Raw genomic sequence first — 27,419 nt, 5'->3', positions numbered from 1 at the left:
TTTCATAAAAGTACACCAAAGTCTGAGTGTTTCTTTATTGTCTTTTTGACCTGCAAAGCAGGCTGAAAATCTCTTGAGAACAGGAGCTCTCATAAGCGTATATGAACTTCAGGTCAGGACAGAGTCTCCTGGATCAGCATTCCTGACAGCATTTCAGTGATTGTCTGTTGGTCCCAGCTGGAACCTGTACATGCTGAGGCAGCTGCAAACCAGACAATAAGTTCAACTGAACAGCTTCCAGCTTCGGTAGAACTCTGGAGTTCAGCTTAAATTTGGGAAGGAGAAAGTTCAGGTTGGTTCTTTTAATTTACATTCCTTCATTCAATTCCTAACAAGGGACCACCTGGAAAGGGGGTATTGCCCTGTCTGCCCATGGATGGCCAGATGCCAAGCAGATTACACTGCTGAGCGAATATATTCCTCAGATGTCTGCACTTGCACGATGCGGCAGATAAAAGATATGTAAAGCACAACTCCTATATCCTGCGAGCAGCAATTCTGCTGAAGTGGCAAAAGGGAGCCTTTCTTGCTACACTGAGCCAGCAGGAGACACTTTTAGATGGAAATAATTTTGTACACCTCATTTCATGTTGACTGTAAAGGTGTTTTACCATAACAGGTATGTTTAGTAGTATGTACTTAGAGATAACGTATATGGATTTCCCTCAGGTAAAGAGGGTCAGAGGGAAGTAGGCAACATTATGGGATGGATGGCACCTTTGGAAGCAGTGATTCTGGAGAAGATTTGGATGATTATCACCTCTGATGTGATCTTGAGATTAAAAGAACCAATATAATAGGATTTAGGAAGAGAAAAACATGAAAGGGATGGGAAATAATTTCACTTGTGTATGTAGTATGGTATGATTCCTGGTGGAACCTTATCTTTTGTCTACAATTCAGGAACATAGAAAAACTCAGAACTCTTCAGAAAATATTCACAACAATATAAAGGAATAAAAACTCTACCACACACTAGAAGACAAAAGCTCAACCTATTTAATCGACTATACGGGAGATTCAGGAACAATCAGTCTGTAAGCACCTACACAGAAAATTATAAAAGAAAACCTGCTGTGATCTAATAAGTGATATGTGGTAGTTGGTAGGCAACATGGAGAAACTGATATTAAAAACCACACAGAGGCAATTAACCACTGAACTGATTTACAAAAAACCCTGCTCAGTGGAGTCACAGGAGTGCTTTAGGCAGGTGAGACAATTCTAGTTCTCACAGGAACCAAGTCAGGGATGTGCTATGGTTTGTGATATGCAAAAGCTCCAGCTACATGATCACTTTAAAGCTTTTTGACCTTTTAATCTGCATGGGAAAAAATATAGCAACGGTTATTTAAGCACCTCCATCTCACTCCTCTGTTGTGTGATCAATTTCAAAACAGCTGAATGAATTTTAGTGCTGCTCCCTCACAGAAAAATATTAATAAAACTACATTAGATGTGTAGAGTTGAGGTAAAATTGAGCATCTTGGAACTGACTGTAAAAAGTGAAAAATTCAAGTTACAAAGAAAACCAGACCACTCTTCAGAAGGCCAAATATATCTGTGAGGATGTCCTCACACAACCTGCTCTCAAAGTGCCCATACATACATGATCCTATACATGGTACTGTAGTATTAAATTATGTTGAAAATAACAGAGGAAAGAAAATGTTTTGCATGAGATTATCCTTTCTTATAGAGCACAACTTAGCTGAAATTTGCTTTTTTGCACCTCAAAACTCGGTTCCTGATGTACACTTTTGTGCAAATCCAGCTGCTTATTCCTGCATACATGAGGGCAATGCGCTGCTTGTGCTTTCAACAAATACCGAGGCACTGAAATCCCCTAACAATGCAGCCTTGACGAATCTGAATTGCTCACTCACCCACTGAAATTCTATACAGAACAACTCAGAGCTGTTAAGCTCACAGCAAAACCTGCTTCCAAACCTTCCCTTCCTTCACCATCTCAGTGAGCACAGATGCAAATTTCCATTATAATTTCAGCAATATTTGGAGAAAAGTAATATAGCTCTTTTCGTACGTTTCATTTTGTCTGCTACTACAGAGAAACAGCCAACTTTTCCTCCGTCTGATCAGCAGAGAAATAACGTCCCACGAAAGTTCACGAACCAAACCACCCTCCTCCCCCACATCCTCCTCGGCTCTACAACACGGTGCGTTCCTACCAGTGCAGCGGGCGCTGGGAATACGGCCCAGGGGGAAATCAAATGCCGATTTAGTTGCATAAAATGTACAATTCTCTTTTTAATCACTTGTTCTCAGGGACGAAACGTTACCTCTCTGCTTCATCCTACCAGTAGTGCTCACAGCAGCAAACTCTGCCTGTAAACAAAACTTTCCCAAGTCAATAATATCGTGTTGGATGTTCCCTTGGACTTCATGGGCTGGAGATGTTTCCCCCAATCTTTTTTCTCTTCAGTATCAGCCATCCCTCCGCCTGCCCAGGCGCGCACCGGCCGCGCCGCTGCAGTACCTCGCTTCTAAAAGTTTATGCGCCGCTCCTCCTCCTCCCACCGAAGCACAAATAACTAACCCGAGGCGGCCGAGATGAAGGGATCCCGTCCTGGCTGCACTCCGCGGGGTCAGGTCCCTCCGGAGGCTGGCTGTCGCCGCCGTGCCCGCGGTGCGGAGGAAGGAGCAGAGCGCGGCTCGGCGCCGGCCCGCCCGCTGGGCAGGGCGGGGAGGTGGGGAATGTGCAGGTTGGGGGCAGGTCTGGCGCACCCAGAAAAGCAGGAGGTGCGAGGCGGACAGACAGGCAGGGAGCGGCCGGCGAAACGGGAGCGGAACTTCGCGTTAAACTCCGCCGAACAAAACTCCCGAAGTTGTGGGGTTTCTTCCCCCAGTAAAAAAAGCTTTTTTTTTTTTTTTTTTTTTTTTTTGCGAAACTAAGCCAAACTGCCAAACATTTCAGCTCATCACCTTGCAGAAATGGAGCAGGCTGCTCCCCGTGTCAGCAGCAGCGGAACCACCGTGTCCCGTTAACTCTTCCGTCACCAACTGGCTTTAGGATTGGGATTTCCTTCTGTCCTCTCAGGTGAACTGCTTTGCATTTACTCCAGGCTGGGTAAACATAGAGATAACTTTCAAAATGCAAATCACATACCACATTTTAAAGAACTCAACCAGTCACTTCTAATCTCCTTGGAAATATTTTCCTGTGTTTTTCAATCATAGACACGAGTCTCTATCAAACTAAGGGACAGAAATTCAAGGGTGGCTTCTGATCATTGGAAGGATATGAGATTCCAGTGCAGTCTTACAGATGGAAAATGGAAGGAAGAAATCACCTGCTTTTAAACACCAAGCAAGACGAATTTATGACATCAATAACAGGATATGTCCATTTGTAATAGCAGGAATTAGACTTAATGATCCAGGAAATTCTTGCCAGCTCTTGCCGTAAAAGGAAGGAGAAGGAGACCCAACCTACATACCAAACAGCCAGGTCCACCAACACAGAGTGCTCCACCTGCCAAATACACTTCTAGGTATTCCCAAATGCCCTGGTTTAGCCTGTGTTTTTTTCTTTCCTTGCCCTTACATCTGTCCCAAGCAGTTCAGGTGTAAGACTGAGAACCACAGGAACAATCTGTCAGTGTCTCTGAGAAACATCTAACATCCTTCTGTTCCTCTATGATATTCCTTGGGTTATTTGGGTTTTTCTCATTTCCCCTTATTGACTACTATGTAGAAAAAAAAGTACACGTGATATTTTGACACACTGAGGAAAACAGATTGTTAAAGGCAAAGATGTCTGGATAACTGGGAAGTAATGCCAAAAAGTATCTGGTGTACAGAAAAATGATTGATTTGCCATTTACCCATTAAATTATATCAGTACAGAGATAATTTTAAGTATGTGAAATTACCCACAGACGGTAAATGGCTTTATGGTTTGAATGGTGGAGTGTGGCAGCATAGAGAACCAGAAATGAAAAGCCAAGCTATGACTTCTGGGTGTTAGTACAATGGTGATTGTGAATTAAATGATGAAAGGGGGTGAGCGTAGGTGATGGAATGAATGTGATCAGGCACTGCAGGGACAACTGTGTGAGTCTCTCCTGTGCAAAAGGTGCCGAACAGCATGCGACAAAGCTGGTGCCTGCCAGCCTGCAGAAGAGACACGGCTGCCTTACTAGAGGGGATGTGTTGACAGGCAAGGAGTCAGAATCAGGGGTTAGATGCCTTTCCTCAGAAAAAACCCAAAATAACTAGTAAATCAGGAATGGCCACATGCTGTCCTTACTTGTGCCAACCTATCTGTCTAGGCCTTTCCAATTTTAGCCTATACTACTAATCTGAAATTAAACAATTAATGGAAGAACCGGAACATTTGTTTTGTAATCCCCCGGGCTCTGCCAACCGTGAAGCTGTCCCTTACACAACACCGTCATGCCTCACTTCCCTCCCACACCTTGTTGTAACAACTTCATGTAGCAGACAAGGCATTCTCTGTCAGTGTAAGAAGAAGCTTCTTTCACAGAGGCTAAAAATTCCCAGGCTTATAGCAAGTTGAGGCTAAAGCAGAAAGAGATGGAGAAATTAGCCCAAGGACAAACTGCTTGAACAAAAACTTTTAAAGGTGTGGGCTTAAACAAACATGCTGGCTGGAAAAGATGAAAACTCAGACCTGCTCTTGTGACTTTCCAGGTGAACAGTGTTCCTTTTCTCATTTTATCCTTTCTTTCCTCAGCCAAGGGAAAACTCTATGTAGATAGTTTTGTTTGCTGTTCTGTCTGTTGCCTCAATCTTTTTGTGTGGAACAGTAATGTAAGATGAGCAGGGAGATGAAGTCATCTTTCCCTAGACTCCCTCTTTTGTTTCTTGTTCCCAATTAGGGTCCATAATTAATCTGGCCACCACGACAGAGCACTGCATGGGGTGCTGGGATGTCACAGACATCCTGAAGCAAGCTTGTTTCTCAGGAAACAGGTTTTTTCCTCATAAGGTGGCAGTCCCTTGACCTTTTGTCTAATACAAAGAAAAACTTTTAAAATGTGCACATTAATTAACTCAAATTAGGGACAGAATCAGATTTGTGGGGAAAGAAATAAAATCTGCTTTTCAAAAAATACATGCACTATAGAGCTGTTATTATCTCTAAGCACAATGTCTCAAAACCTGTCAACAGCCTTTGTGAAAAATGTAAAGGATAAATTCACTCCAAAATGCCTGTTAAGCTGGTAACTCAGCCTCTGCTTGGCTGTGGGAAACCTAAGCTCAACTCTGTTTTTCTTTACACAAGAGCTCAACCTGAACTTCACGTCTCTCAGCCTAGAGAAGGATCCTGCCCACCCTGATATTGCCAGCTTGAGTCCAATCTGTCAAAACCCCACCTTGGACCTTGACGGAAGCTCAAAATCCAGTGTGGCCACAATACCTTTTCAACAACCCCTAAAGAAAAACTAAAGCCAGCTGATAAATACTGTGTGTCTAGTTCAGCCCTTCTAAGATTGTCCTTTGGATGTTTGACACCTCTTTGGCAGATAGTGTTGTAGAGACCAAACCAATAGAGCTTTTACTGCTGGGGCCTGTTTGGCAGCCTAATGGATCTCATTGCAGAACAAATCGCTGAGGGATCTCTACATTCTCCCTGCTACCCCTGAAAAGGTGTAATTTTCATCACACCTCACATTCATATTTCTTTTATTCTTATTCGTCCTTGCAAAATATGAAAGCTGTATGAAAGTCTGTTTCAACTCTGTTTCCTGAGGCATTTGAAGCATAGGTAACAGATAAGAACTTGCTCTTGAGCAGTAGCTTGTCATTGCTGGCCTGTATTCATCCTGCAGCAGTTGAGAAAGAGAGAAGGAACCAAGCCCAGGCTGAATACAATCCTTGGCCAGCACCATTTGGCTTGTGTTTATCAATCATTTTGCAACCACTGAATTCTGAACAGTTGCTATTCCAGGATCCTTTTCTTGGAAGGAAAAGATGGCAAAAATTAAAGCTCATTCTAGTAGTCTAGAATGGCTTTCTGTAGTATCATCCTAGCAGGACAAGATGGTTTAGGCCAGGATATAATCAAAGCAAAAAAAACCATAGAGAATGAAAGGCATCAAAATACATTAGAAGAAAAGGTTAACTGAAAGCCAGATACTCCTCAGCTATATAACAAATGGCATAATCCAGAAACTAGTCAGAGCTAAATACAACTCTGAAAGTTGACTGAAAATATGAATAGCCAAACCCACTGATACCTGGGAAATCTACGAGACATAGTCTCTGACAAGTTTCTGCTTGTTACATAAATCCTCATGCCTGAAGCAGCCTTTTGCCAATAAGCATTTAAGGTCTGCGAGAAGAAAAATTTGTAGAGAAGTTCACAGGTGACAGACCACTGTCAGCTTGTGCAGTTCTCATGCTGAGAACTCGGAGAGATGCCTCCTTCAACCCTAAGGGTGTCCTAACCATGCCTGACATTTAAATCCATTTGAAATGGATCCCTTCAAATGCACCTCCTATCACAAGTGACCAAGCCCTTCTCGGCCTCCAAGCTGTAGGCAGGAGCTCTGTGCCCCAAAGAAAAGGCTGGTTCAGAAGTGCCTGACAATGCTGTTTTCCTCACATCCTGGTTGGATTCCAGATGACAGAAAACATTTCTCCTGCTGCTGCAAAGCAATCTGTGCTGTGGCTGAGGAGATCAGGATCTGTGTGCAAAGAGAGGGATGGAGTGGGTGAGGAAGCCAGGGGGAACACAGGGCACTGTTAAGACCTGTCTGATTGAAGAGACACTTGGTTGGGTTGGTCTGATGTTCACCCACCCCTTCCAACAAAAAACACAACTGATATTTTTGTTTGAAGTCTTTCAAGAATTTACAAATGAGAGTAAATATACATGCATACCCCCACACATATATAGAAATACAGATAATTATATGCCTAGACAGAAGGAGAGAGTACCCTGGCTCACCTGCTGCATGCTTCTGCTGCCTTGTGACTTGCAGGCACATAACAGAGAAAGGCTTCAACCAATGCTTGAGGCAAAAAATCTGAAATCTTAACTCCTGACCATAATAAGTAGAAGGCATACCGCTTCTCCAGTGCAGTAACACTGATGGGAATAGAGACATAATCTGAAGAAGCAACAAAACCAGTGCCAAAGTAAATGCACAATCCTCAGGATTTATGAGGAGGAAATAAAGCTTCAATCTCTGGCCTTTCATTCTTCTGGAGCAAAGCAAACTCTGACATGCTCAAGGAGTTACATATTTGTGAAACAGCTCCTAAGTCTTTCATGACTATTACAAAAAGCTGTCTCCTTTATTTGTATAATTTATAATAACTTTATCTTCAAGTGGAAGATGATTTTTAATGAAAGACTTGTGTATTCTGCCATGTTACACAAAAGTCACATCTATTGTAACTTCCTCCTGGTTGAAAGAAAAGGTGGTAAACATCTGGACCACAGTGTCTGGAAGCTGAGAGAAGCCTCAGTCACCTTAATGATAGACATATTGCATAAGTCAGTTTCTTTACCTCAGTTTAGTGGAAATTTTGTCCAATTACCTTTCCTATTAGGTGGCCAGCACAGACAGTACAGCATGACTATTCTAACTGGGTGTAACCAGCTTTATTCTCAGCTGCCACTCATTTCCATGGGACTGGGAGTTACATGGTTAAAATCACATTCTACTGAATCACTTGAAGAATGCTCAGAGTGACTTTCCTCAAGACCAGTAGTTACAGCAAGGGACAGCGTGATTCTACCTTGGCCAAGGGGATGAGTTGCAGAGCTACTAATTGTGTTCAGAACGTGAGGAGCCAAACAAAGGCTTTTCACATCTGAGGCATCACGGTTGATTTGTCCAGGTCATGGTCTGAATGGCTGATGGAGACAGATTTGCCAGGCCAGCAACATGCAGTCTAATGAAGACTTGTTCAGTCAGCCTTATTAGCAAGGAATTTTGTAGTGTCTAAGGAGGAGGGGTTGATATGCCTTCAATAGGACACAAAGGGTGCTAATTTCTCATCTCTGCTCCATTCTTTAAAATTCATAGCCAAATTATAAAGTATGAGAAACTGAGGGGGAAAAAACCCCATGCAGTTGATAAAGGCAGCCTTTGTATTCAAATTTCTGTGGCAGAAAACACAGAGTAGAAAATTATGTTGGAGGATCTTCACTATTCCCACCATCTTACTTCATCACAGAAATAAAAAATTACTTTATGCTTATAGTGCTTAACAGTCCTGCCATTCATCACAGAAGACAGAGATAGCACAAAAACATGCCATGGCCATAGTTCATTGCCTTAGTGGGTCTAGCAGTTATTTTTTAACAGAAGTTGTATTTTCATAATTTTTACCATTTGTTCACTGCTTGTATAAGTGTTGACTTGAAAATTACTTTAAAGTAAATTGTACTGGCAGACGCAGAATACAATCTGGAGACCATTACTGTATATTCACCATAGTGTTTTCCTCTTTTTAAACATCTTCCCTTTTGGTTGCACATAGTGTGAAAACTGACTTTATTAAACACATTGCAAAGCCAGCTCCACATACATGAAAAAAATACAAAATACTGCATTTGCCAAAGCGACTTGGGATTGAAGGCTTTTGAAACAAAAAACTGAAGAAATGTCTAGGGAGCGTTAAGTTCTTAAACTTTTCAGGAAAGATAGTGAGGAATATTTACCTCCTGATGATTACTAGGCAATTAGATTAAAAATGGCACAAGAACATATTTTACACTTTCATTTCAGGTAGGTGACAGGCTCGGTGTGACTCTAGCAATTTGGCTAATACATGTCTCTCTAGATTATTGCATGGGGTCTCTAGGTGGTTATGATGTTAAGCACAGAGACCACTTGCCTCCAAAACATGTTCATCAACTTGAGTGGCATTTTCCCAATTTATGCTAATTTGAGTGAAGATTTCTATACTCAAACACTACTCATAGTGTTTGAGTATAGAAAATAAAGCTTTTTTTTTTTTTTTTTGAGACTTGAGGGAATGATTTAATGAATTAAGTTAGAAAAATGAAAATATCCACAAAATCTTCATCCATAAAATTGAATTTTAAAGGTAATACAATTTTTTTTAATGTGATGGTAGAAATCCAGGTATAAGAGTCAAACTCCTACAGCATGATAGAAAATAGAAAATTTTCTATGGAAATATTCTAGGGAAATATTGCAACTTCAGATTCCTGTAAGGTGTAGAAATTATCATCACTGATGGAATTTAAATGACACTGCAGGGCACTCCAGTGAAGTATTGGCTACTGCTAGAATTGGTATGTATTTTCTCAAAGACTACTATTACTTCACTACTTTGCAACAGTGCTACTTCAATTATCCAGTCAACAAAGAGAAATTTAACTTCAGAAGTAGATTATGAAGAAATTCTTCTGCATGCAGAAGGGCATTCTGTCAAGTAAAGGGGAATGACAGTCCCTTTTCCCATTTTCCCTTCCCTCCCAGAAGGGAATGCAGGATGCAGCAGGTCACCTACTAGAAACAAGGTGATGCCACTGGCATCAAAGCTTTTAAGCATTTGAGTTATTTAAATTGGAAAGAAATAGAAGTAGAGCAGCACCCAGAAGAGAAAAAATGAGCAGGAAGAGAGAAAATCCCATGGTGAAGAAAGGGAAAATAGACTGTGTGGGTTAAAGAGCATTTCTTAGAGCAATGGCAGCTGGGAGGCTCAAGAGCCACCTTGAAACTTTTCTGTAAAGCAGGAGATGGGCTGAAGCAGGGGGATTAAAGCTGTTCACTAAGAAATAACCCAAATGCAGAAAAAGTATAGCCTAGTCATCCATCCTTGTATCTTCTTCCCCCTTACTTCTTCCCTGGAGAAAGATATCAAGACGTACATGAGATGGGTTTCCAGGTCTAGCAGGAAAAGCCTTGTGGGTCCTGGTCCTGTGCTGTGTTTGACTTAAGAATGATCCAGGAATTATCAGGTTATTCTCAAGTGCCTTTGCTCATTGAAGAGTGACTCTTCTCCCTGCCATCTGATGAGGGATGGGTTGATTTCTACTGACCTGCTTTTCCTTTTATCCAAACAAGGAGCTACTGGCTCTGGCGAAACCCTTCTCCTTTCACACCAGTTTGTTCCATTAGTTCAGGTTTAGGTTGTTCAGACATGTGAGACAAACTGGTTTTGTTCTGTGGATGCAGCTGGACTATCAATCTCAGCAGAGCACAGCTCACCCTTTTGCCCCAACAGTCCCCCACCCTCTGGCAGACCTGGATCAGCTTGGCAGAGGGACAGAGGACAGGGCTGAAGCCTCAGTCACCACTTTTTAACATCTGAGTCTCTTGGCAACTGAATCACCTGGTGAAAGTAGATTGCACTCAAAACACCTTTTCTGCATTTCCCTAACTCCCTTGCCCTCTAATAGCCCCCCATTACCAACAGCAGCACCCTTATGAGAACCCTCATGTCTATTGCCTCTGACTGCTCTCTTATTGAGATGCCATCTGTTGTTGATGCCTTTTCTACTGGAGCACTGACCTCTCTTAGCTAAGCTGCCTTGACCTTTATGGGAGATCAGTTCATCTGATGCTGTCCATCTCTGGACACATACGTGACTAATCAGGAAATCAAGTGCTCTTCATGATGTTTGAACTGTGCTGTGACACACAGGCTGGTTCCTGCAAGCCTGGGACACAGAACAGCCAAAGGAGCTGAAGCTGAGTCCTGTAATTTCAAACCAAGCAGAGATCAAAAGCATACCTGCAGAGTTTGGTCACATTGTGGGGAAGCTCTCATTACACTTGTTATATCTGAAGAATTTAGCAGAGATGTATGGTCTCAGCAGTGCCCTGAGAATATACCCACATTGTTAATCCATTGTCACTGTCTTCACTGCCTTGGCAGCCATGCTAAATCAAGGAAAACTGCTCATGCGTAATACAATCTGTATTTATCTTAAGGCCAGATTTACCCTGAAAGACTGAAGGTGCTGAAACCTCTTCAGCTAAGCATGTTTTCAAATACAGACTTTAAAGCAGTGCAGTTTGGTGGCTTTACCAAGAAAAGCATAATCTACTCACTGAGATGAAGATGCAAGATGAAGACTGTGCAGTCCAATTACAGCATTTGCTGAAGAGACACACCAACACTCAAAGAAGGGGAACAATGCACATGCAATTGCATCAAGAGAGTGAAATGCCTTTGTGTCTCTTCCTCCTTGGAGACGAAAAACTCAAAAGATTTGCGGGGAATCCTGCAAGTCTCCCAGGATACACCATAGTTCACACTAATAATGTGTTGCTGGAGGCAACCAAGCCTGAACAAACAAATCAGTCCGGGGGAGGAGGAGTGGTGGGTTCATGAAAGAAAAGCCACCAGAAAAGCCCCCCTTACTTCTTTTATGTAAACTTTCCCACCCAGATCCTAATTCTGGCTGGCTGGTGAGGGCCTGCTGCAGAGGAGGTGCAGTGAATCGCCCTGGGCCAGCCTCGTGTCCCTCTTTGGAGCCAGCTGCCCGTGCTGGAGGCAGCGCTGTGCAGCCCTGAGGCACAGGAAGCGATGAAGCTGGTGCTGTGGCTGGCGTGACAAATGCACTAACACCCTCCAGTTTGTGCTCTGCCAGGTGCACCATGTGCCTCTCTGTACACTCTGTGCTGGCCTCTCTGCTCCCTTTCCACCCCAGCCCCTTCCGAAGACTCACGCCGACCACCAAGCATACAAATGCACGTGTAGCAGAGGCAGGACATAGCAAGCACATATAGACTATCAGTTTGAATATACTGCAAGGGTACTTGCCTGATGCACTGGCACAAAAGGAAATAAGATCCTGGGATCTTATCAAGGAGACAGTTCCTGAAGATGGGAAAACAAATATCTTGATATTCAGGCTGTGGTGACACCTCAGTGTTGCAGAGTTTTGATCACCACATACCCAAAAGATTAATTCAAACAGCAATGTGAGCTGAAAAAAGCTTTCTAGGATGAGGAGGAGAATGGAGAGCCAGAATACTAAAGAGCTTGTCTCATTCAGTTTAGCAAATGAACACAAAGAGAGAGAGAATTATCCTGTATAAATATATTAAAATGCTTACACTGGAGAGGGCAAAAAGCTATTTGAAAGACAATATTGGCACAGGAATACATGGATAGGAAATGGTCATGAATACATTTACATCAGGGTCCTGGGAAATAGATTCATTCCTATGATCTTAAGTGAATCATGTTTAAAGCTCTCTGAAATGTCTACATGTGAAAATACAGCAGCTTCAATAAACTGTTGACTAAAGTCTCCACTTAAATGGAATAATTTCTACAAAGCCTGTAATGGGTTTGAGAATACAGAGCTACAGGACATATGTTGGCAGGGTCTCTAATCTCCTTTTAGACACTAAATTAAATGGCTAGATTTGGAGAGGAACACACTGAGCTGAAGCTGTTTGAAAATTTTGTTCAAACGTAACAAGAATAGCTGGGACACGAGAATCTTGGAAACAGTTTTAGGTGCAAAACCCAGATCTTGACTTCTTCACAAAAAGTACTGAGCACTCTTAATAGTTTTTAAAAAATTCAATCCTAAGCGATTAGTTAAAATCAGGGTCCATGAAATATTCTGCAGTACCACAAGGGGACTGGCATCCATGTGACAAAACCCAGAATCACAATTCTCATTCTTGCTAACCAAGATCAGAATGAAGAAATAGCATGAAGTCTCCTCTTCCTCTCATGTAATATGCAGAGTCATAATGCAAATACCAGTTTATATAGGCAGAGCATTTTGGTCTCATCTGTCAAACATGAGGACCATTAAGATCAAATTGCTTCTAATACCAGATGAGCATAGTTATTAAGATTCATGCCATACCTGTGCTCCAGTATTATATGGTTTGATCAAGACTAGATGAGGTGAAAACCATAGATATTGAAGTAAAGACATAAATCAGCAGTTTCCCTAGAGTACTGTCATCCAACTCTGCTCATTTCTGCCTTGAAAGAACAGAAAGTGTTATATTTTGTCCCTAACACTGGCAGTGAATAAAAGAAAAAGGGAGGCAGAAGCCCTGATAAAAATGGACATATATCATAAGATTATAAGTCGGCACAAGAAAATAAGTTGTCAACATAGAAGCTGAAGGTTTTGCTTAAATTATTCTGTTCACTATTCATGTTTTTGACAAATCTGCTTCCCATTTTACTCCACACTGTTCTTTGAGGAGGTGATGCTCTAACTGATCCCCTATAGGTGTTCATCATTGCTTTTCCAATTCCTGTGATGCGTAGTCTGCCTTTCTTAGGTTTTGGATGATATCACAGCAAGCAACAAATAAGTAAATCCATACATTTGGGTATTGTGAAATTTCTCATTCTTACTTGCTGTCTGCTGCTGCCAGCTTTTTCACTAGCTGTTTTACTCTGCCAGCTCCATTCAGCCCCTTCATAATCAGACAGGAAATTCCACACAGAACTGGGATCTCTAATCAAGAGCACATGCAATGATTTATAACTCTTGTTAATTGGTACTACTGCTGAAGGCTTGCTTGCTTCTCTGCCATGTAGAATCAAGTGTGGAAAATGCCACTTCTCAGGTGGGTAACTCCTCCCTGCGGTGAATCCCACTGTGGTTCTGGAGCTGCAGAACTGTGTTCCTTGGGGTGCAGCCAGTGCTGTAGGGCACTGGCTGTGGTGCCCAGCACAAGAAGCTGGGACAGTGCTTCTCCAGAGCTACTCCATGGCTACAGTGCCATTGCTGCCTCCTGTCAGCAGCATGCTCCCAGGAACTGAATGCAACAGGCGAGATGATGTTGCTGAAAATTGCCACTGATGTTTTCCATTTTTTAAGAGATGTGTGTGGGGAGATACCTTGGTGTTCTTTGCTCCCAGCAGCTTTAAGCTTGGAAGCCACTTAGCATCCTGCAGAATTGGTCCAAATAAACCAAGCTATTCCTCTGTGAACACAGCAATCACAAATAGCTGCTGCACTTAAGCATCCCATCACCAATTAAGCTTTACACTGAAATGTCCTGTCCAGCTGCAAAATCTCCTGCTGAACTCCTCAGGCTTATCATATCAGCATGTGGCTTTCTGCATTAGAGACCAACTGGGGCCAATGTAAACACTGTGGCTGAGGAATCACAGCCTTACAGACAGAAATAAAGGGCTTCATACTACCTAGTCTGCCTCACTAGCCTGAAACAAACTACAAAGCATCTACTCACATCTATTTTCTTGGGATATTGCCTATATAAAGGCAGATCAGAAGGTCAGTCCTGTGACTTGCCCTGGACTTCTCTCTGCTGTCTTTTCAGCTGATCTATGTAAAAACATTGGTGAATAGGTATGAAAAGAGTGAACTACATCAAGAATACCATGTAGGCTCAGCATTTGGCTTCTCATATACAAGTTGTCCCTATGTCTAGGACTGGAACACGGCACAAGCTGGTTAATAGTTACACAGAATAACTGAAATGCAGTTCTGGATGGAAGGTGGTAATCATCAGCATATATTATTCTCCCCCTTGCCATGGTAATTAACATGGAATAATTTCAGAGCTCATAGCCTGTTCATGGCATTCAGTGCAACCACACTGCACAGCTATATAATCTGTTCAAAGCTGCTTGTTTGAAACTCACAGAACACCATTCTTGCAGTCATCATATTGGGATTCAGTATCTAACTGGCTACAGTTACAGAAAAATGTAACAGAACTACAGCAGAAAAGCATTCGGAAAAGGTTTGAAAAGTCATTACTTGCCCTCTATTGCCTTCAAGAGATAGCTGGAGCTGAGCTTGTCAGAATTGCCATTTCCAAGTTTTGGAACATAAGCACCAGAACCCCATTAAATGATGTTGAAAACAGCAACATTCTCAGAATTAATTTCTCATGCTATTTATGAACTGTCTGGATTTTGAGAAGTTAGGGGTCACACATGCAACCTTCTATCTCCAAACATGCAGATGTTCTCAGAAAATAACACAGCAATTTCCTCAGTATCCCAGTCATCCAGAGATACAAGGAAGTGCCAAAGAGAACAACTGGTCAGCAAATTGAACCGTTAACATCAAACACGGCATAGCTGCAGCTTTGCTAAGATACAAATCACAACAGAAACAACACAACTAGCAATGATGCACCTAAAATTGCTATGAGGAAACTTATGCCTACAGACATACACACACAGAGCTTTATTATTCAATTCAGAGAGATTCTATTATATCTTACATTAAGTTTATAATAGAATATAGTTTATGAGCGATGTAAATATCTCTATCTTCTTTATTATATACATACTATATATAACTATTTATATTTTGTACACAATATGATTTTAATGTATATAGATAAAATTATTTTATCTATATAAATGCAGAAATCTAAATTAAGCTGTGAGGTATTTGGGCACAACCTCAGAACAGATCCATAACCACAGTTACAAGAAGGCCTCTCCATTGCTCCTCTGACTCGCAGATATTTGGCCTTTTTTGAAAGCTGAGACAGGCATCTGCTACAGAAGGAACAAATACTTGTATTGTATCAGTAACAGAGATGTCCTGTGTTACTTGCAGAGCACAGCACAAAGGCCAAAAGTTCCTACTTCTTTTCATGCTCATTGATCCAAGCTGGGCGACATGGCAAGGCATGGTAAGAACTCTGAGGCAAGGGCACTTCACCAGCACCAACCACAGCTTCACACACACTGTGAAACCCCAGCTGTTGCAAAGTTCTTGCTGTTATAACCACATAAACATGCCCCTGTTAAATGGACAGTCTGCTATCACCTGACCCACATTTCTTGGCTAGCTGCTGCAGGCTAAAGAGTCCCTTGTGCTGACAAAGATGAGGATAATATAAAAGGCTTCTTGGTGCCAGAGTTCAAACAAGCATAGGCAATGAAGTGCAGCATCTTTTGGCTGCACTTTGATAGAAAAGCAAATCTTTTTCAGCTCTGCTCATGCAACATTTACCTTCACCACTGTGAACATTGCTGCCTTTACAGGACATCAGTCTGCTTATCCCAACTCCATCAGTTGGGAGGTTTTCTGCAGTCCCCTGTAGCAAGGGTAAACTTTCAGGTTGTGTCATTTGGATCTCTCTTATCTTCCTAGGCCATATCTTGCATAAACACATGCATTATATAAGCTCAAGCCCATAGGTTTTACACTCAAATTTTGTGTCAGTTGTGAGCAAGTTAATTCCCAGCCAATTCTACCTGCTTAGAGCCTACCAGCCCTGGACACCAAGATGCACATTTTTCTGGCTGGGACTTGTCTCTGTGTATGCCTGCAGACAGACCTACCTCAGCCTTTAATCTGCTCCCACACAAAACCCTGTACCCTGAACTACCACAGGCCGTTGTTGTTTAAGCATTTTGCATGCAGGATAAATTCAAGACAAGTGGTGAAATTACAGAACAGAGTATCCTTTTATTCTGTTCAGGCAATAAAAATTCACCATGGCTAAAATAGTTATTTTACTTAGCATCTGACCACAGAGCAGAATTTTTCATACTTTTCTCATCACTAGGTTTTTCTCACTTGAAACAGTATTAAACCCAGATTGTTTCATAGGCCTGATTCTTTACCATCACTAAATAGATCAAACATTGATTTACTATTTTCATAGAGCTTTTAGCAGTGAAATTAGTCTGATTTTTTTTCCCTCCAGCAAGCTTGACTTGGGAGTCAATATCCTGGTTAGCAGTCAATGTGACTTCATCATCACACAGAGCATGAGGATTCCTCTCTTTGCCTTCATGGCAAAATACCATGCCATTTCATTGTCTTGATGAAGCCTTCAAACTTTACTATAGACTGAGGCAGCCAGTCCTTTGAGGGAAGAAATGCAAATCAAATGCTTGAATCAAGTCAGGTTTAAAGAACTGAATTTTTGGAGAGGGGCAGAGAGGATGGAGAGAAGAAAATGATCATACATTTTTTGTCCACTTATGCACTGTTATGATGGGATGACAGCAGACTGAACAACAGAAGAGCAGCCAGAATTGTACAACAATTCCATGGCCACTAGGTCCTCAGCTTCCCCACTTCCACAAACCTGGCTGATGCCACCAGCCACCTCAGGGAGTGGACTGTGAGGCATCCCAGGAACAGGACAAACAGATGCACTTTGTTCATGCTGCCTTTTTGCAAACTTTGCACCTGGTGACAGGAAGACTGTATTTCACACTTCAAGTTCCAGTATCACTAAGGTATTGGAAGTGTAAGTGTATCTTATGTTTTATGTATCTTATGTTTCTGATTGGTGTATCTTATGCTTTAACTAACAGCACAGCTTTGCTTATATTACCTCCTTTTTTACTTGTAAAATTTTTTAGGTGACTGGAGTGAGTTTTTGTACTCATCTTGCTAATAAATATGTCAGTTTGTGACTGGCTGAGATAAAAAAGTTGCACACAAAGCTTTTACTGAACTATCAGCTTCACTTCAGGCCATATATAGGATATAATCCCATGTATATGACAGGCATATACAGCAGCCCTTTTGTCCTTGACTTGCCTATATAATGTGAAGTTATATATGGACTGGGCATCCCTCATTCCCTTTGCTCAGATGGAGACAGCCCTACTGACAGCAGCCTATACCAAATCAACAAAATAGCAATATCCAGCACATGCTCCAGCTTGCCTATTCTACCTTTCGACCAAAAAGTGGTTCCAAATTCAGAGGTACAGAGAAGTAGAGTACTCCAAAATAAATATGGTCCAACAGATTTGTAGTAACTTCATTATTTGAAAAAAGAAACAGCTCTACTTATCCAAAGTAACTACTACTTCTCCACAAATCCTTTGTCTAAAGTGCTGAGCCAGTACCTATCATGCTGCTGTTTACAAACCTGCCTAGAAGTCTGACCCAGCTTCACCGAACCAGCAAGTAATACTCTTTGCAGGTGATGTATGCATATGTTTCTTATGGAAGGGCCATAAGGCCTCAGCGAGGCTTGGGAAACCCATTCTCACAAAACAGATCTTATTTCCCACATATTTTTACATTCACCACCTGAGAGAAAACACATTAAATATCTCCCAGGTCTGAGCTATCACAACACCAGGGAATCAATTTTCATCACCTAACTGCGTAGCTACTGACCACAGCTTGGGTTGAACAGCTTTCAACATAGTGCAGGTGCTTCCTTCTGGAGCTGTGTATTTTTTTCTGTGTCCTAACATGTCAGCTGTTTTATGCACTCTGAAAGCTTTGTCATTCAGGAGCTCCCATTCTCCATGACATGACTGGCACCACTCTGCTTTATTTCTCCTGCTTCAGACTACCCAGAGTACAACTGAGGAGCAAAAAGCTACAATTCCATGTAGCACATTTTTCCACAATCAGGATTGTGTCTGAATAGAGCCCTACAAGGTCAGATACAAGATGCTTAAACAGTTAAAATCTGCTACTGAACCATCTTATGTCATGTCTTACACTCTCTCTGCATTTACTGTTCAGTAACAGTGCAAAGCACTATGCAAAGAATGCCTCCACCAAACTGGGTCTGTGTCTTGGACTCACTGAAACAGAGAGGAGCAAGGAGAAGTGGGCCTGCCTCAGCTGAATACACTGTTGAGAAAATTTCTGCATGGAAATTCAGGAAAGGCATCCAGCCTCTCCCACAACATACTAGTCCCTAGAACAGCTTAAGCTGACCTGGCATGTGAAATGCAGAAATGCTCCAAGTCTATCAACAGGTACATTGCTGCATTTGGCTCTAACTTCAGGAGCCTGCACATGTAAGTGTGCATGTGTAAAATCCAAGTGTGATTTTTTTGGAATTAGAGTAGAACAAAATGTTAGTCTGCCTAATCCTTGAGTTTGTTCTGCTTTGGATTCATTCCCTGTGGCTCAATTCTGAACAGTAAGTTTGAGTAGCATCAAAAAGATTGAGATGGAAGCTTAAAGGCTTCCCTCTTACCAGCTGAATCTGCTGCAGATGTTCTTCCACTGGTCAAGTCCTCGGTATTAAGCGATTGCAGATCTGTGTAGGAGGGAGCAATGCTTGGGCTGCTGGTGTCCTCTGAGTTGGTTGTCCAGCTGCTCCCTGAGGCACGGGCTTGCCTCTCAGAAGAGTTGGAAGAGGGAGAAGTCCAGCTGGGTGCTTTTGATGCAGACACTGGTTGCAGAAAACAGGTATTGATTAGAGACATGCAGGGCAACCTACACAAAGATCACAACTATTCCAAAGACATGCTAGATCAGTGTACCGGGGCTCTGTAAATACAAATTCCAACATCCACAGCAACACTGTTAATTTACAACAAATGCAGAGCAACTCAGCTAGTGCCTGGCACTGTCACCCTCCAGCACTACTCAGCTGTCTGCCTTAGATTCCATGCTGCAGGCAGCCATATGCTTTCCTGTTGCTCAAGTATTGGAGAAGCTATGTTTTTTCAGAAGAAGATTTCATGTTTCTGACACTGCTGACAAGACCTGAATATGTTTGTTGTGCAACACAGTTGAATTTTTACAGCACCACAGATTTTTTAAGTGGTTTTGTTTTATTTTATTTAATTAAGCATTCCCTATCCATGACACCTACTCAAATGCAATCATCATCTCAGGAATGCTCTGCACGGAGGGGGAGTATAAAAATAACCTGAAATTGACCTATTAATGTGCATTAGGAATGGCTTTTGTTTCTAAACATGCAGAATGTAGAGTCCCAATCTGAATAAACTGCATAACATTTTTGCTCAGTGTAGACCAAAAATCCTGTTCTACTCATTTGCCAGACTTGCATGCCAAACAGTTCAGACCTGCCTAACCATCACCCAGAGTTCAGAACACAATTACACACACCCACTGCTATGAGTTTGTATTCTGTACTCTTTGTACTGCATGCTCTTTGCCCACAACATCACTTGAATGCTAGCAACAATGGGTGACTCTAGTGAGGAAATAATACTAATAAAAAATGAAGTTATAGTTAAAAAGTCTTCCTGAACTAAGGAAAAGTGTACAGGTAGAAACTAGTTCTAATTGAATATCAGCTTAATAACTGTTTTCTAAATTAGTACATCTGTATTTAGCTGTTAAACCAACAAAGACCCTGATGCTCCCCAAATCTCGCAGTTACAGTGAACAACTGCTGACACAGAGATGCTCTTCTCTGTATGTAATAAACAAACAACCCTTACTAGGTTGACAGATATCTTGGAAAAAATGACAAATTAATGTTAAAGAAGATTTATCTCTCTTCATCCAAGCAATGTGATGGAACACTTCCTCATTATGGAAACCTCGATGTGTGCATAGACAGAATATCCAAACAGTGCTCTCTGCCTTGTCTCTTGAGAAGTGTGAATTTTTTTTGTGTATCTGCACTGATAGCCTCAGCTAAGCAGGCAGTGGTATTTTTATATGTGTACAGCTGTGAGCCTACTGACACTGAGTGGCTTCTGAGGAGTCATCCCTGAGGATGAGGAGCTGAAAGTCAGATCTGCCTCCTTATTGCACAGGTTGACAGCTGTTGTGCCAGACACACAACCAAAGCCCATCCCTCCTCCCTGCAGTCTTTGCACACTGTGTGGTGCTCAGTGCCTGTAGAGAAAGGATGACAAATGTATGATTATAATCTGTCAGTCCATCTCTCAGTCCTTTTGTTAAACACAGCACCTGAAAAGCCATCTTTAAAACTTCAGCTGAAATTGCTTTGGCAGACAGAGAACTTTATTTGGACATAGAGGACAAACTGAAAAGCTGAGATCTGTATGTGGATCACTAACAGGAGCCAAGTGGTTTTTTGAAAGTGTGCTTTATATCCTAGAAACTGTGGAATTATTTTATATAAAAAAATCTTAGTTTTCCAGTGTTTTTTTAAGTTAGTCACAGCAATATGAAAAAATAGGCTAATTTAGAAACATGTAAGATCTAATAACTCAAATACTGCCAACTAGTTTTGTGCTTTCCAAACTCGATTTTTATCTAAGAAGGCATCTGACTGGAGTAGAGTTGCCAAATACTTCTATGTAAGGGCAAATTAATTTTATTCTAGGCAAGTTGGGCCATCTTGAAAGAACAGAATTGTTTGCTTTTTTTCTAAAATGAATCTTGTACTTTGGAAAACCAAAACCACAGGCAGCTTTTTCTGCAACAAATGTTCTTTAAATTCTTACTACAGTCAACTTCTACCTGTGACTGTTCTAGGTTCCCCAACAGTAATTATTAAAACTAGCAAAAGGGCATTTTCCCCCATGCTGAGCCAAAAGACCATCTAGCAATCTCAAAAAGCAAGACAAGCAAAAGTAAACATCTACACATGTTTAAGATCTTTCTTCTGATGCTTCTGCTGCTGCTCTTCAGATTCCTGGAAGTGCTGCAGCCAAATTCCTAAATGAGGCAGGGCTCTTTTGTAGAAATTCTGAATTCAGTCTCTAATGCCAATAGTCAGAGTCACAGCCTTTCTGCTGTAGGAATTTCTCAGAAATCTGTTTATGTTGAAAAACCAGTGCCAGAACTATCCATAAAATGCAAATCCTGCAGCATGCATTGGATACTGAAAATCAGCTCATTGTTTCCTGAAACAAAAATGTTTCCTTCAACATGCATTTTACTTTTCTTGACATGTTTATTCTTAAAACAATGGATTGGTTTTTATCATGCAGATTTACCTTGAAGCATTAATTCCTCTTTGGTGTTTTGAGGACCTGTTCCTTGATCCCTACACTGTATTACAATAAACTGTGTTAGCATCATTTCCTTTCATATCACATAGGACTTCAGATTTTTCTGATTTTAACAAAGCATCACAGTTTCTAGTGACAGGTGTAGTTTCCAGCTGGTGATCTTGTGCTGCAAATACTGCCTATTTCAGAGAGAACAGCACAAAGTAGTTAAGCTCAGATATGCTGTTGGATAGCCTCTCAAGGGACATGGTAAGAGTCCAAGTAATTTGACCCATTTAAAACCAGACAAAGCTCTCGGGAAGAAGGGGGCGTGGCTGAGTTGGACGGATGATGTAACAGATCTTGCCTTAGTCTAATTATGGTGACTAAGAATACATCAATGAATTGAAGAGTGCAGCTAACACTGATAGAATATGAGACTCTGAGCTGGAGGCCCATTGTGGAACAAATGCAAATGTTTTGTCACCTGCTGCTTGTGATCATTTATAGATTGTGTAGCATTTGTGATAGGAACATTTGGGTCAGCCTAAAAATCTCATTTTTTACTTTGGCAGTAACAGTTTAACTAGGCTGACAATAATTGTAGCAAAAATCAAATTTCTTCTTTTCCCAGCAAAAGGAAAACAGAGAATGGGACACCACAATAATTTCTGTGACTAAATATTCCTATGGCCTCACTCAAGGGTTTTTGCTTCTTGAGGAGAAATCCACATGATTTGGCAGCTGTCAGTTAACTATAAATAAACTCCAAATGTAGAAATATTTTGAAATAAACATTTTGCTTAGCATTTACTCTGCCTCAACCTGGTAGAAGGAAGGTTTACAAGAACATCCTAAATACTTTTCACTGTGAGACTTACTATAGATGCTTTTTGTTTCTGTACCTTAGATTTTGACCTTTCTTTTCATAGTCCAAATTCTTTGCCTGTTTGTTCAGCCCTGTTTCTTGCCATCAATCCCCCAACCTCTGCTCCCCCAATAATGTCTTCAGTTTTCCCAGAACAACAAGGGTCCAGCATTAGCCTTGGTTTTCTTTAAAATGTACTTCCTGTAGGATAACCACGACACTCTGTCTTTAAATTGCTATTTTTTCAGACTCTGAGCACTTTGGGAGAAATATTTGCTTTTGGGGGAACCTGCACCAAAACACTGTAGCCCTAATGTCAGAGCAAGACAGCATTTCTCTCTCTGAGGTCCCATCCTCTTTGCTCTCGTGGCACTCTGGAAATCCCACTTTGCAAGCCCTTTTCAAAATGTGTTTCCAGGCAGCCTGGGTAATTATCTGGTCAGCTAAGCAGCTGCTCAAGCACAGATAGACAGACAGACACGATTTCCTAACAGCGCTGGAGCCCTGACAGGAACGCGACCGGGGGCACTGAGCCTCCAGGACATTGCTCCTCACAGCTGCCTGCACAGGAAACAGATTTCAAATGTGTCCATCCTTCTCACACCAATCCTTCTGTTTGTACTTAGCCTTTATACTCTTCCCTCCCCCCGCTGGGTATTTGCTATTGTTCTTATGCAGAATGTTTGCTATTGGAAGTGAGTAATTGCTGTCACCAGGGCTTTCCTCTCAGGGTGTCAGTGTACACAGGTCTCCAGCTTTGCTGCCGCCCATAGAAAAAATCGTGATCTGCACAATAATGGAGAACAGCTAGGCTGATGGTTATCCTACCTCTTGCTGTCAAATGTCCCTCAAAGTAAAGGGCCAGAAACAAAGAGCTGTCATTTCTGCTTCCCTTCAGAGGCTGTCAGCTGCACTGGTCTGGCCCTTTATCATACAGGGTCAAGAAAAGGAGTGGGACCAACTCATAAGTAAGGATTTTAAAATATCCTTAGGAAACACTTCCTTAGGGCTCCTATACAGTTCATAGAGTAACAGCTTCCCATGCAAGAATTACATGGAGATCATCCTGGTCTGACTGTTAGGGGGAACCACTCTCCTCCATGAATCTCAGTCAGATGCCAAAGTTAGTGTGTAAATATCCTCCCTCAGTGACACGGATCACACAGGACAAGCTTCTACAGTGGCACAAATGAGTGTCTTCTTCAAACTGCAATGCTTTTGGAAAGTCTACTCTACTCTCCTCATCAGGGTGTCCTAGACCTCTGCCTACAGACTAGTCTAGTGTCCCCTGTGACTGGAAACACACACCAACAGGCAGTGCTTTTGCTAAGCACACACCTTATGACTGGGCCACATCCCTCTAAGGGTAAGGCATCAAGTAATATACCATAAAATTTGTTTCATGGAAGTCTTGTTCTTATGATTAGCTTTACTAAGGTTGAACAAAGATTTTTATTTTTTGCTTAAGATGATGCATTTACGGGGTTTTCAGTTAACAAGGCTATAACAACATTAGGAAGGAAATACCAAGTCAGAACAACTAACAGCCCCATTTGAAAAAGTATGTGGCTGCATGAGTAAGCATAGGGATCACATAGCCATGAAACTAGAGAGAGAGGTAGAACACCTCAGTTCTACATATTTATACTTCATGGGTACTCTTCCTTCTCTCCACATCATAAGGATAAATAAGTGTTTACAACTAAGAACCAACAAATAAATATAAAGAAGGTCAGAGAAATCACTTTTAGCCTGAAGGTTCCCCTACTTCTACACAAAGGTCTAACCACACTGTCTCAAAAGTACTAGTCTGTAGCATCAAAAGAGCAGATGGAAAACCAGATGGGGTTTATCCAAAACCCAATCCAAAGCTGACAATCCAAGTTTTCTGACAGAAGTATTATTCATATTACAGGGAATATCTGATGGACTCAGTGTATAGAGAGAAGCTAAAACTCTTTAAACTGCTTTAATAAATAGCAGTCATAAAGTGGAATTAATAAGAGAGAATCACAATTAAAACATGAAAAAGTAAACTATTGTTTTCTTGGGCAATTACAAACTCCTGCAAGGAAGGACAGAAGTCTGTTCATGCAGAAAAGCTAGAAGCTCATATAGCCACATCAGATACCATAAGCTGATGAGGCAAGGCAGAGGATTTGCATTCATGTTTAGAGCATGTCAGAAAGAACTGCTATATTTGAAGAAAAGTGCATGCAGTGCTGGAATTCAGGTAAATGTCTGTTGTCTTTGTAATTCTCCAGCTGCTAAATCACAGCTTCAAAAGACAGCAGGAAGTACTGATGAGCACTGGCACATTAGTTGCTGGTATCAATGAACTGCTGGCAAAAAGCATACGGGAACTAAGACCAGGTAAAGGCTATGATCACAGAGGTGATCACCATTCTTTGGGTTCCAGATTACAGAGGCAAATATGGCTCGGACTTTTTCAATGGCTTTTCATACCTCTATGTAAGAAATGTCACGACTGCAAACACCTCTGTGCTCTTTCCCCATGAATGCATTTTGGCAATCTCCAAGACTTAGTCAAGACACAGGTGAAGTGAATCACAAAAGGCTTTCATTTTCTTTACAAAAAGAAAATATTTCCTGTTCAATCTAAAAAGATAGTGTGAGCCCTTTTTGAAGCTCTGATAATATTGTGTTAAAATACAGTACAAACTACTCAAAACCTTTGAGAAGCCAAAGAGCAAGGCAAAAATCCTGTATGCTCTCATTGTACTTTGTTATCTTACTGGAACAGACTTTCTCATTGTTTTTGCCTCACCTGTTTGTGGGTGGGTTGATGAAGCACTGGTCCACGGTGCATCTTCAAACTGAACCCAAGCACTGATGGATGATGACAGATCAGTGCTGGGAGACACATGGTTACCAAGCACAGCAGAATCCACCTTGGACTGCTCAGCTGCCTCCTCCAGCTCTGTGCAGAAAAGGTCTTGAAATTCTCCATTTGCATTGTGGTTCTCTTCTGAGGATGTGTCTGAGGAATTAAAACATTTCACTGGAGGAGCCTCAGTGCTACCTAAAATAGAGGTAACATAGAAAGATTGACAGGATTGACCATTATTTAATTGGTTTTTATTGAAACATCTAAAATTTGCAATTAAATGTAGGAAATTTTCCTTCACCTAATTCGGTTTTTAGATTAACACTGGGCAGTCTTGCACTTGATTTTAATAGGTGAGATGTCCTCCATGGTTGATTGGATACTGTCTTGAATTTTGAAGCACAGATCTAAAACCTGTAGTAGATCTACATTACATCACACGAGGAGAGTAATTTGCCTTTTTGGCCCAAATTCTCCTATTACATAGGGGTAGCAGGAGATAATTCAATCTCTGCACAAACTATTTCCGCGTAGAAGGCAAGCTCTCCCATGCTAGATACATGACAGTAGTTGGTCTAAATCAAACAAGGAAGTCTCACCAGTTCCAGAGAAAATCAGAGCTTACCTCGTGGGGGAACAGGGAGGAGCAGCTCGTCAGTGAAGGACACCCACTCGGACTGGTGGGAGGCAATGACACTTGTCAGAGATGTCATATTCGCAGCAGGTCACTCATCTTCACTCGGGGATCAGAAGGAGGAGCAAGCAGAATGGGAGAGGTACGCTGATGATGAGCCAATGGAGAGAAACACCTCCTTTCCCCTTTCTTTTCAACTGCTGTTAAAACAAGAAAGTAGATTATGTCTTTTAGAAAATTAAATGGGAGGAACTGTGCCACCATTTTATAAAATAGAATGTTAAAGCAATTAATGTACCACAGTCACAGTACTGTCAAAGCCCTGCCACCTTTGAGACAGGAACGTCACCTGTGTCTAGAGGAGGGTTACACTTGAGCAACTCCTTCATATAAAGCATGAGACATCTTCATGTTAAAACAGTCCATCACCAAACCCAGCACTCAAGGAGCCATGCCTCTCGTAATCCCAGCAAGAGCAGATGAGGAGATTCTCCCAGGTTTAGCAAATTTTGATTATGATGTAACTTAATCCCCACTCCAAGCTGTCAACATGTCTTTGCCCACCTTGCTGCTTACAATGTCTAATCCCTCTCCAGAGCAAGCAATAAATTGCACGTTTCATTATCAATAACATTTATGTAGCTAATTCTGGAATGAGGATGAGTGGCCAATGACTCTTATCATGGTGTGGGTATAGAGAGCTGCCCTCTCATCTAGATGCAACTTCCACTCTGCTGCTTGACTAGAACTTCACATTTTAATTTTAAAAGCCATCTTAGACTTGTCCAGAGTTAAGCATGATTTTGCTTTAGCTCAGCAAATGTTTTCACAGATGTGAAGATGTGAAAACTTAATTTAGTAGGCCCTCCAATGGTGTGCACCCCACACAGATCTGTGAATCTGCTAGATGGAATGGAGCACGGGAAAGTGCTCTGGTTGTTAGCTAGTAACTGGAAGGGTCAGGTCCAGGCAGAGAAATTCTCTCTGACAAGAACCCATGACCACCTCAGTTTTGCAAACCACTTCAAAACTCTCAGAAGACTCTTCCTAGGGAAATATGCTAATTCTGTCCCAATTATCTCAAGTATTGAAGCTCTTGTTACCATGGTATTGAAGTACTTGAAAATACTGAAACTCAGACCTATTTTCAGAGTGAAACTTCATGTTAGTATAGAAGAACAGATACTTCACTGAGACTTCTTTTTACCCCATATTAACAAAATTTGGGCCTAAAAAAGCAGACATATTTAAATGCATTCAATCTTTAAGTATTTCTGAAGGAGAGAGATCATCAAATAGCTTCCAACATTATTATTCTCCTCAGGGCCACAAAGTCCTTTGTTGGCTGAAGGCAGATCAGCAATCAAGAAAGCTGAAAACTTCAAAAGTCTGGAAGTCACAAACCTGCCTGACAACTACAGGGAATTTGTGTCTGAAGATGAATCTTTTTGAACAGAACAGAATGCAAAATGTACAATTTCCTGCAAACTCAAAAAAGAATTCCTAGAGATAAT

At 41.5% G+C, this 27,419-nt stretch overlaps 1 protein-coding gene across 6 annotated transcripts in view; it reads right to left on the bottom strand.

Annotated features, from left to right (window-relative positions):
* Positions 1-27,419, bottom strand: part of STON2 (stonin 2) — a 68,399-nt gene that overhangs the window by 27,520 nt on the left and 13,460 nt on the right. For all 6 annotated transcript variants that reach the window (XM_053945269.1, XM_053945267.1, XM_053945268.1 and 3 more), the window contains 3 exons: positions 25,897-26,105; positions 25,212-25,466; positions 18,867-19,064 (listed from right to left, as the gene is read on the bottom strand). In XM_053945269.1, the coding sequence (XP_053801244.1) occupies positions 18,867-19,064; positions 25,212-25,466; positions 25,897-25,984 (541 nt within the window). In that variant the 5' untranslated portion in view covers positions 25,985-26,105. The remainder of the gene's footprint in view (positions 1-18,866; positions 19,065-25,211; positions 25,467-25,896; positions 26,106-27,419) is intronic.

Source organism: Vidua chalybeata, chromosome 6 (assembly GCF_026979565.1).
Source record: "Vidua chalybeata isolate OUT-0048 chromosome 6, bVidCha1 merged haplotype, whole genome shotgun sequence".
Lineage (NCBI taxonomy): Eukaryota > Metazoa > Chordata > Aves > Passeriformes > Viduidae > Vidua > Vidua chalybeata.
Note: the sequence above shows the minus strand (reverse complement) of the source record. Positions and strands in the feature narration are given on the sequence as shown.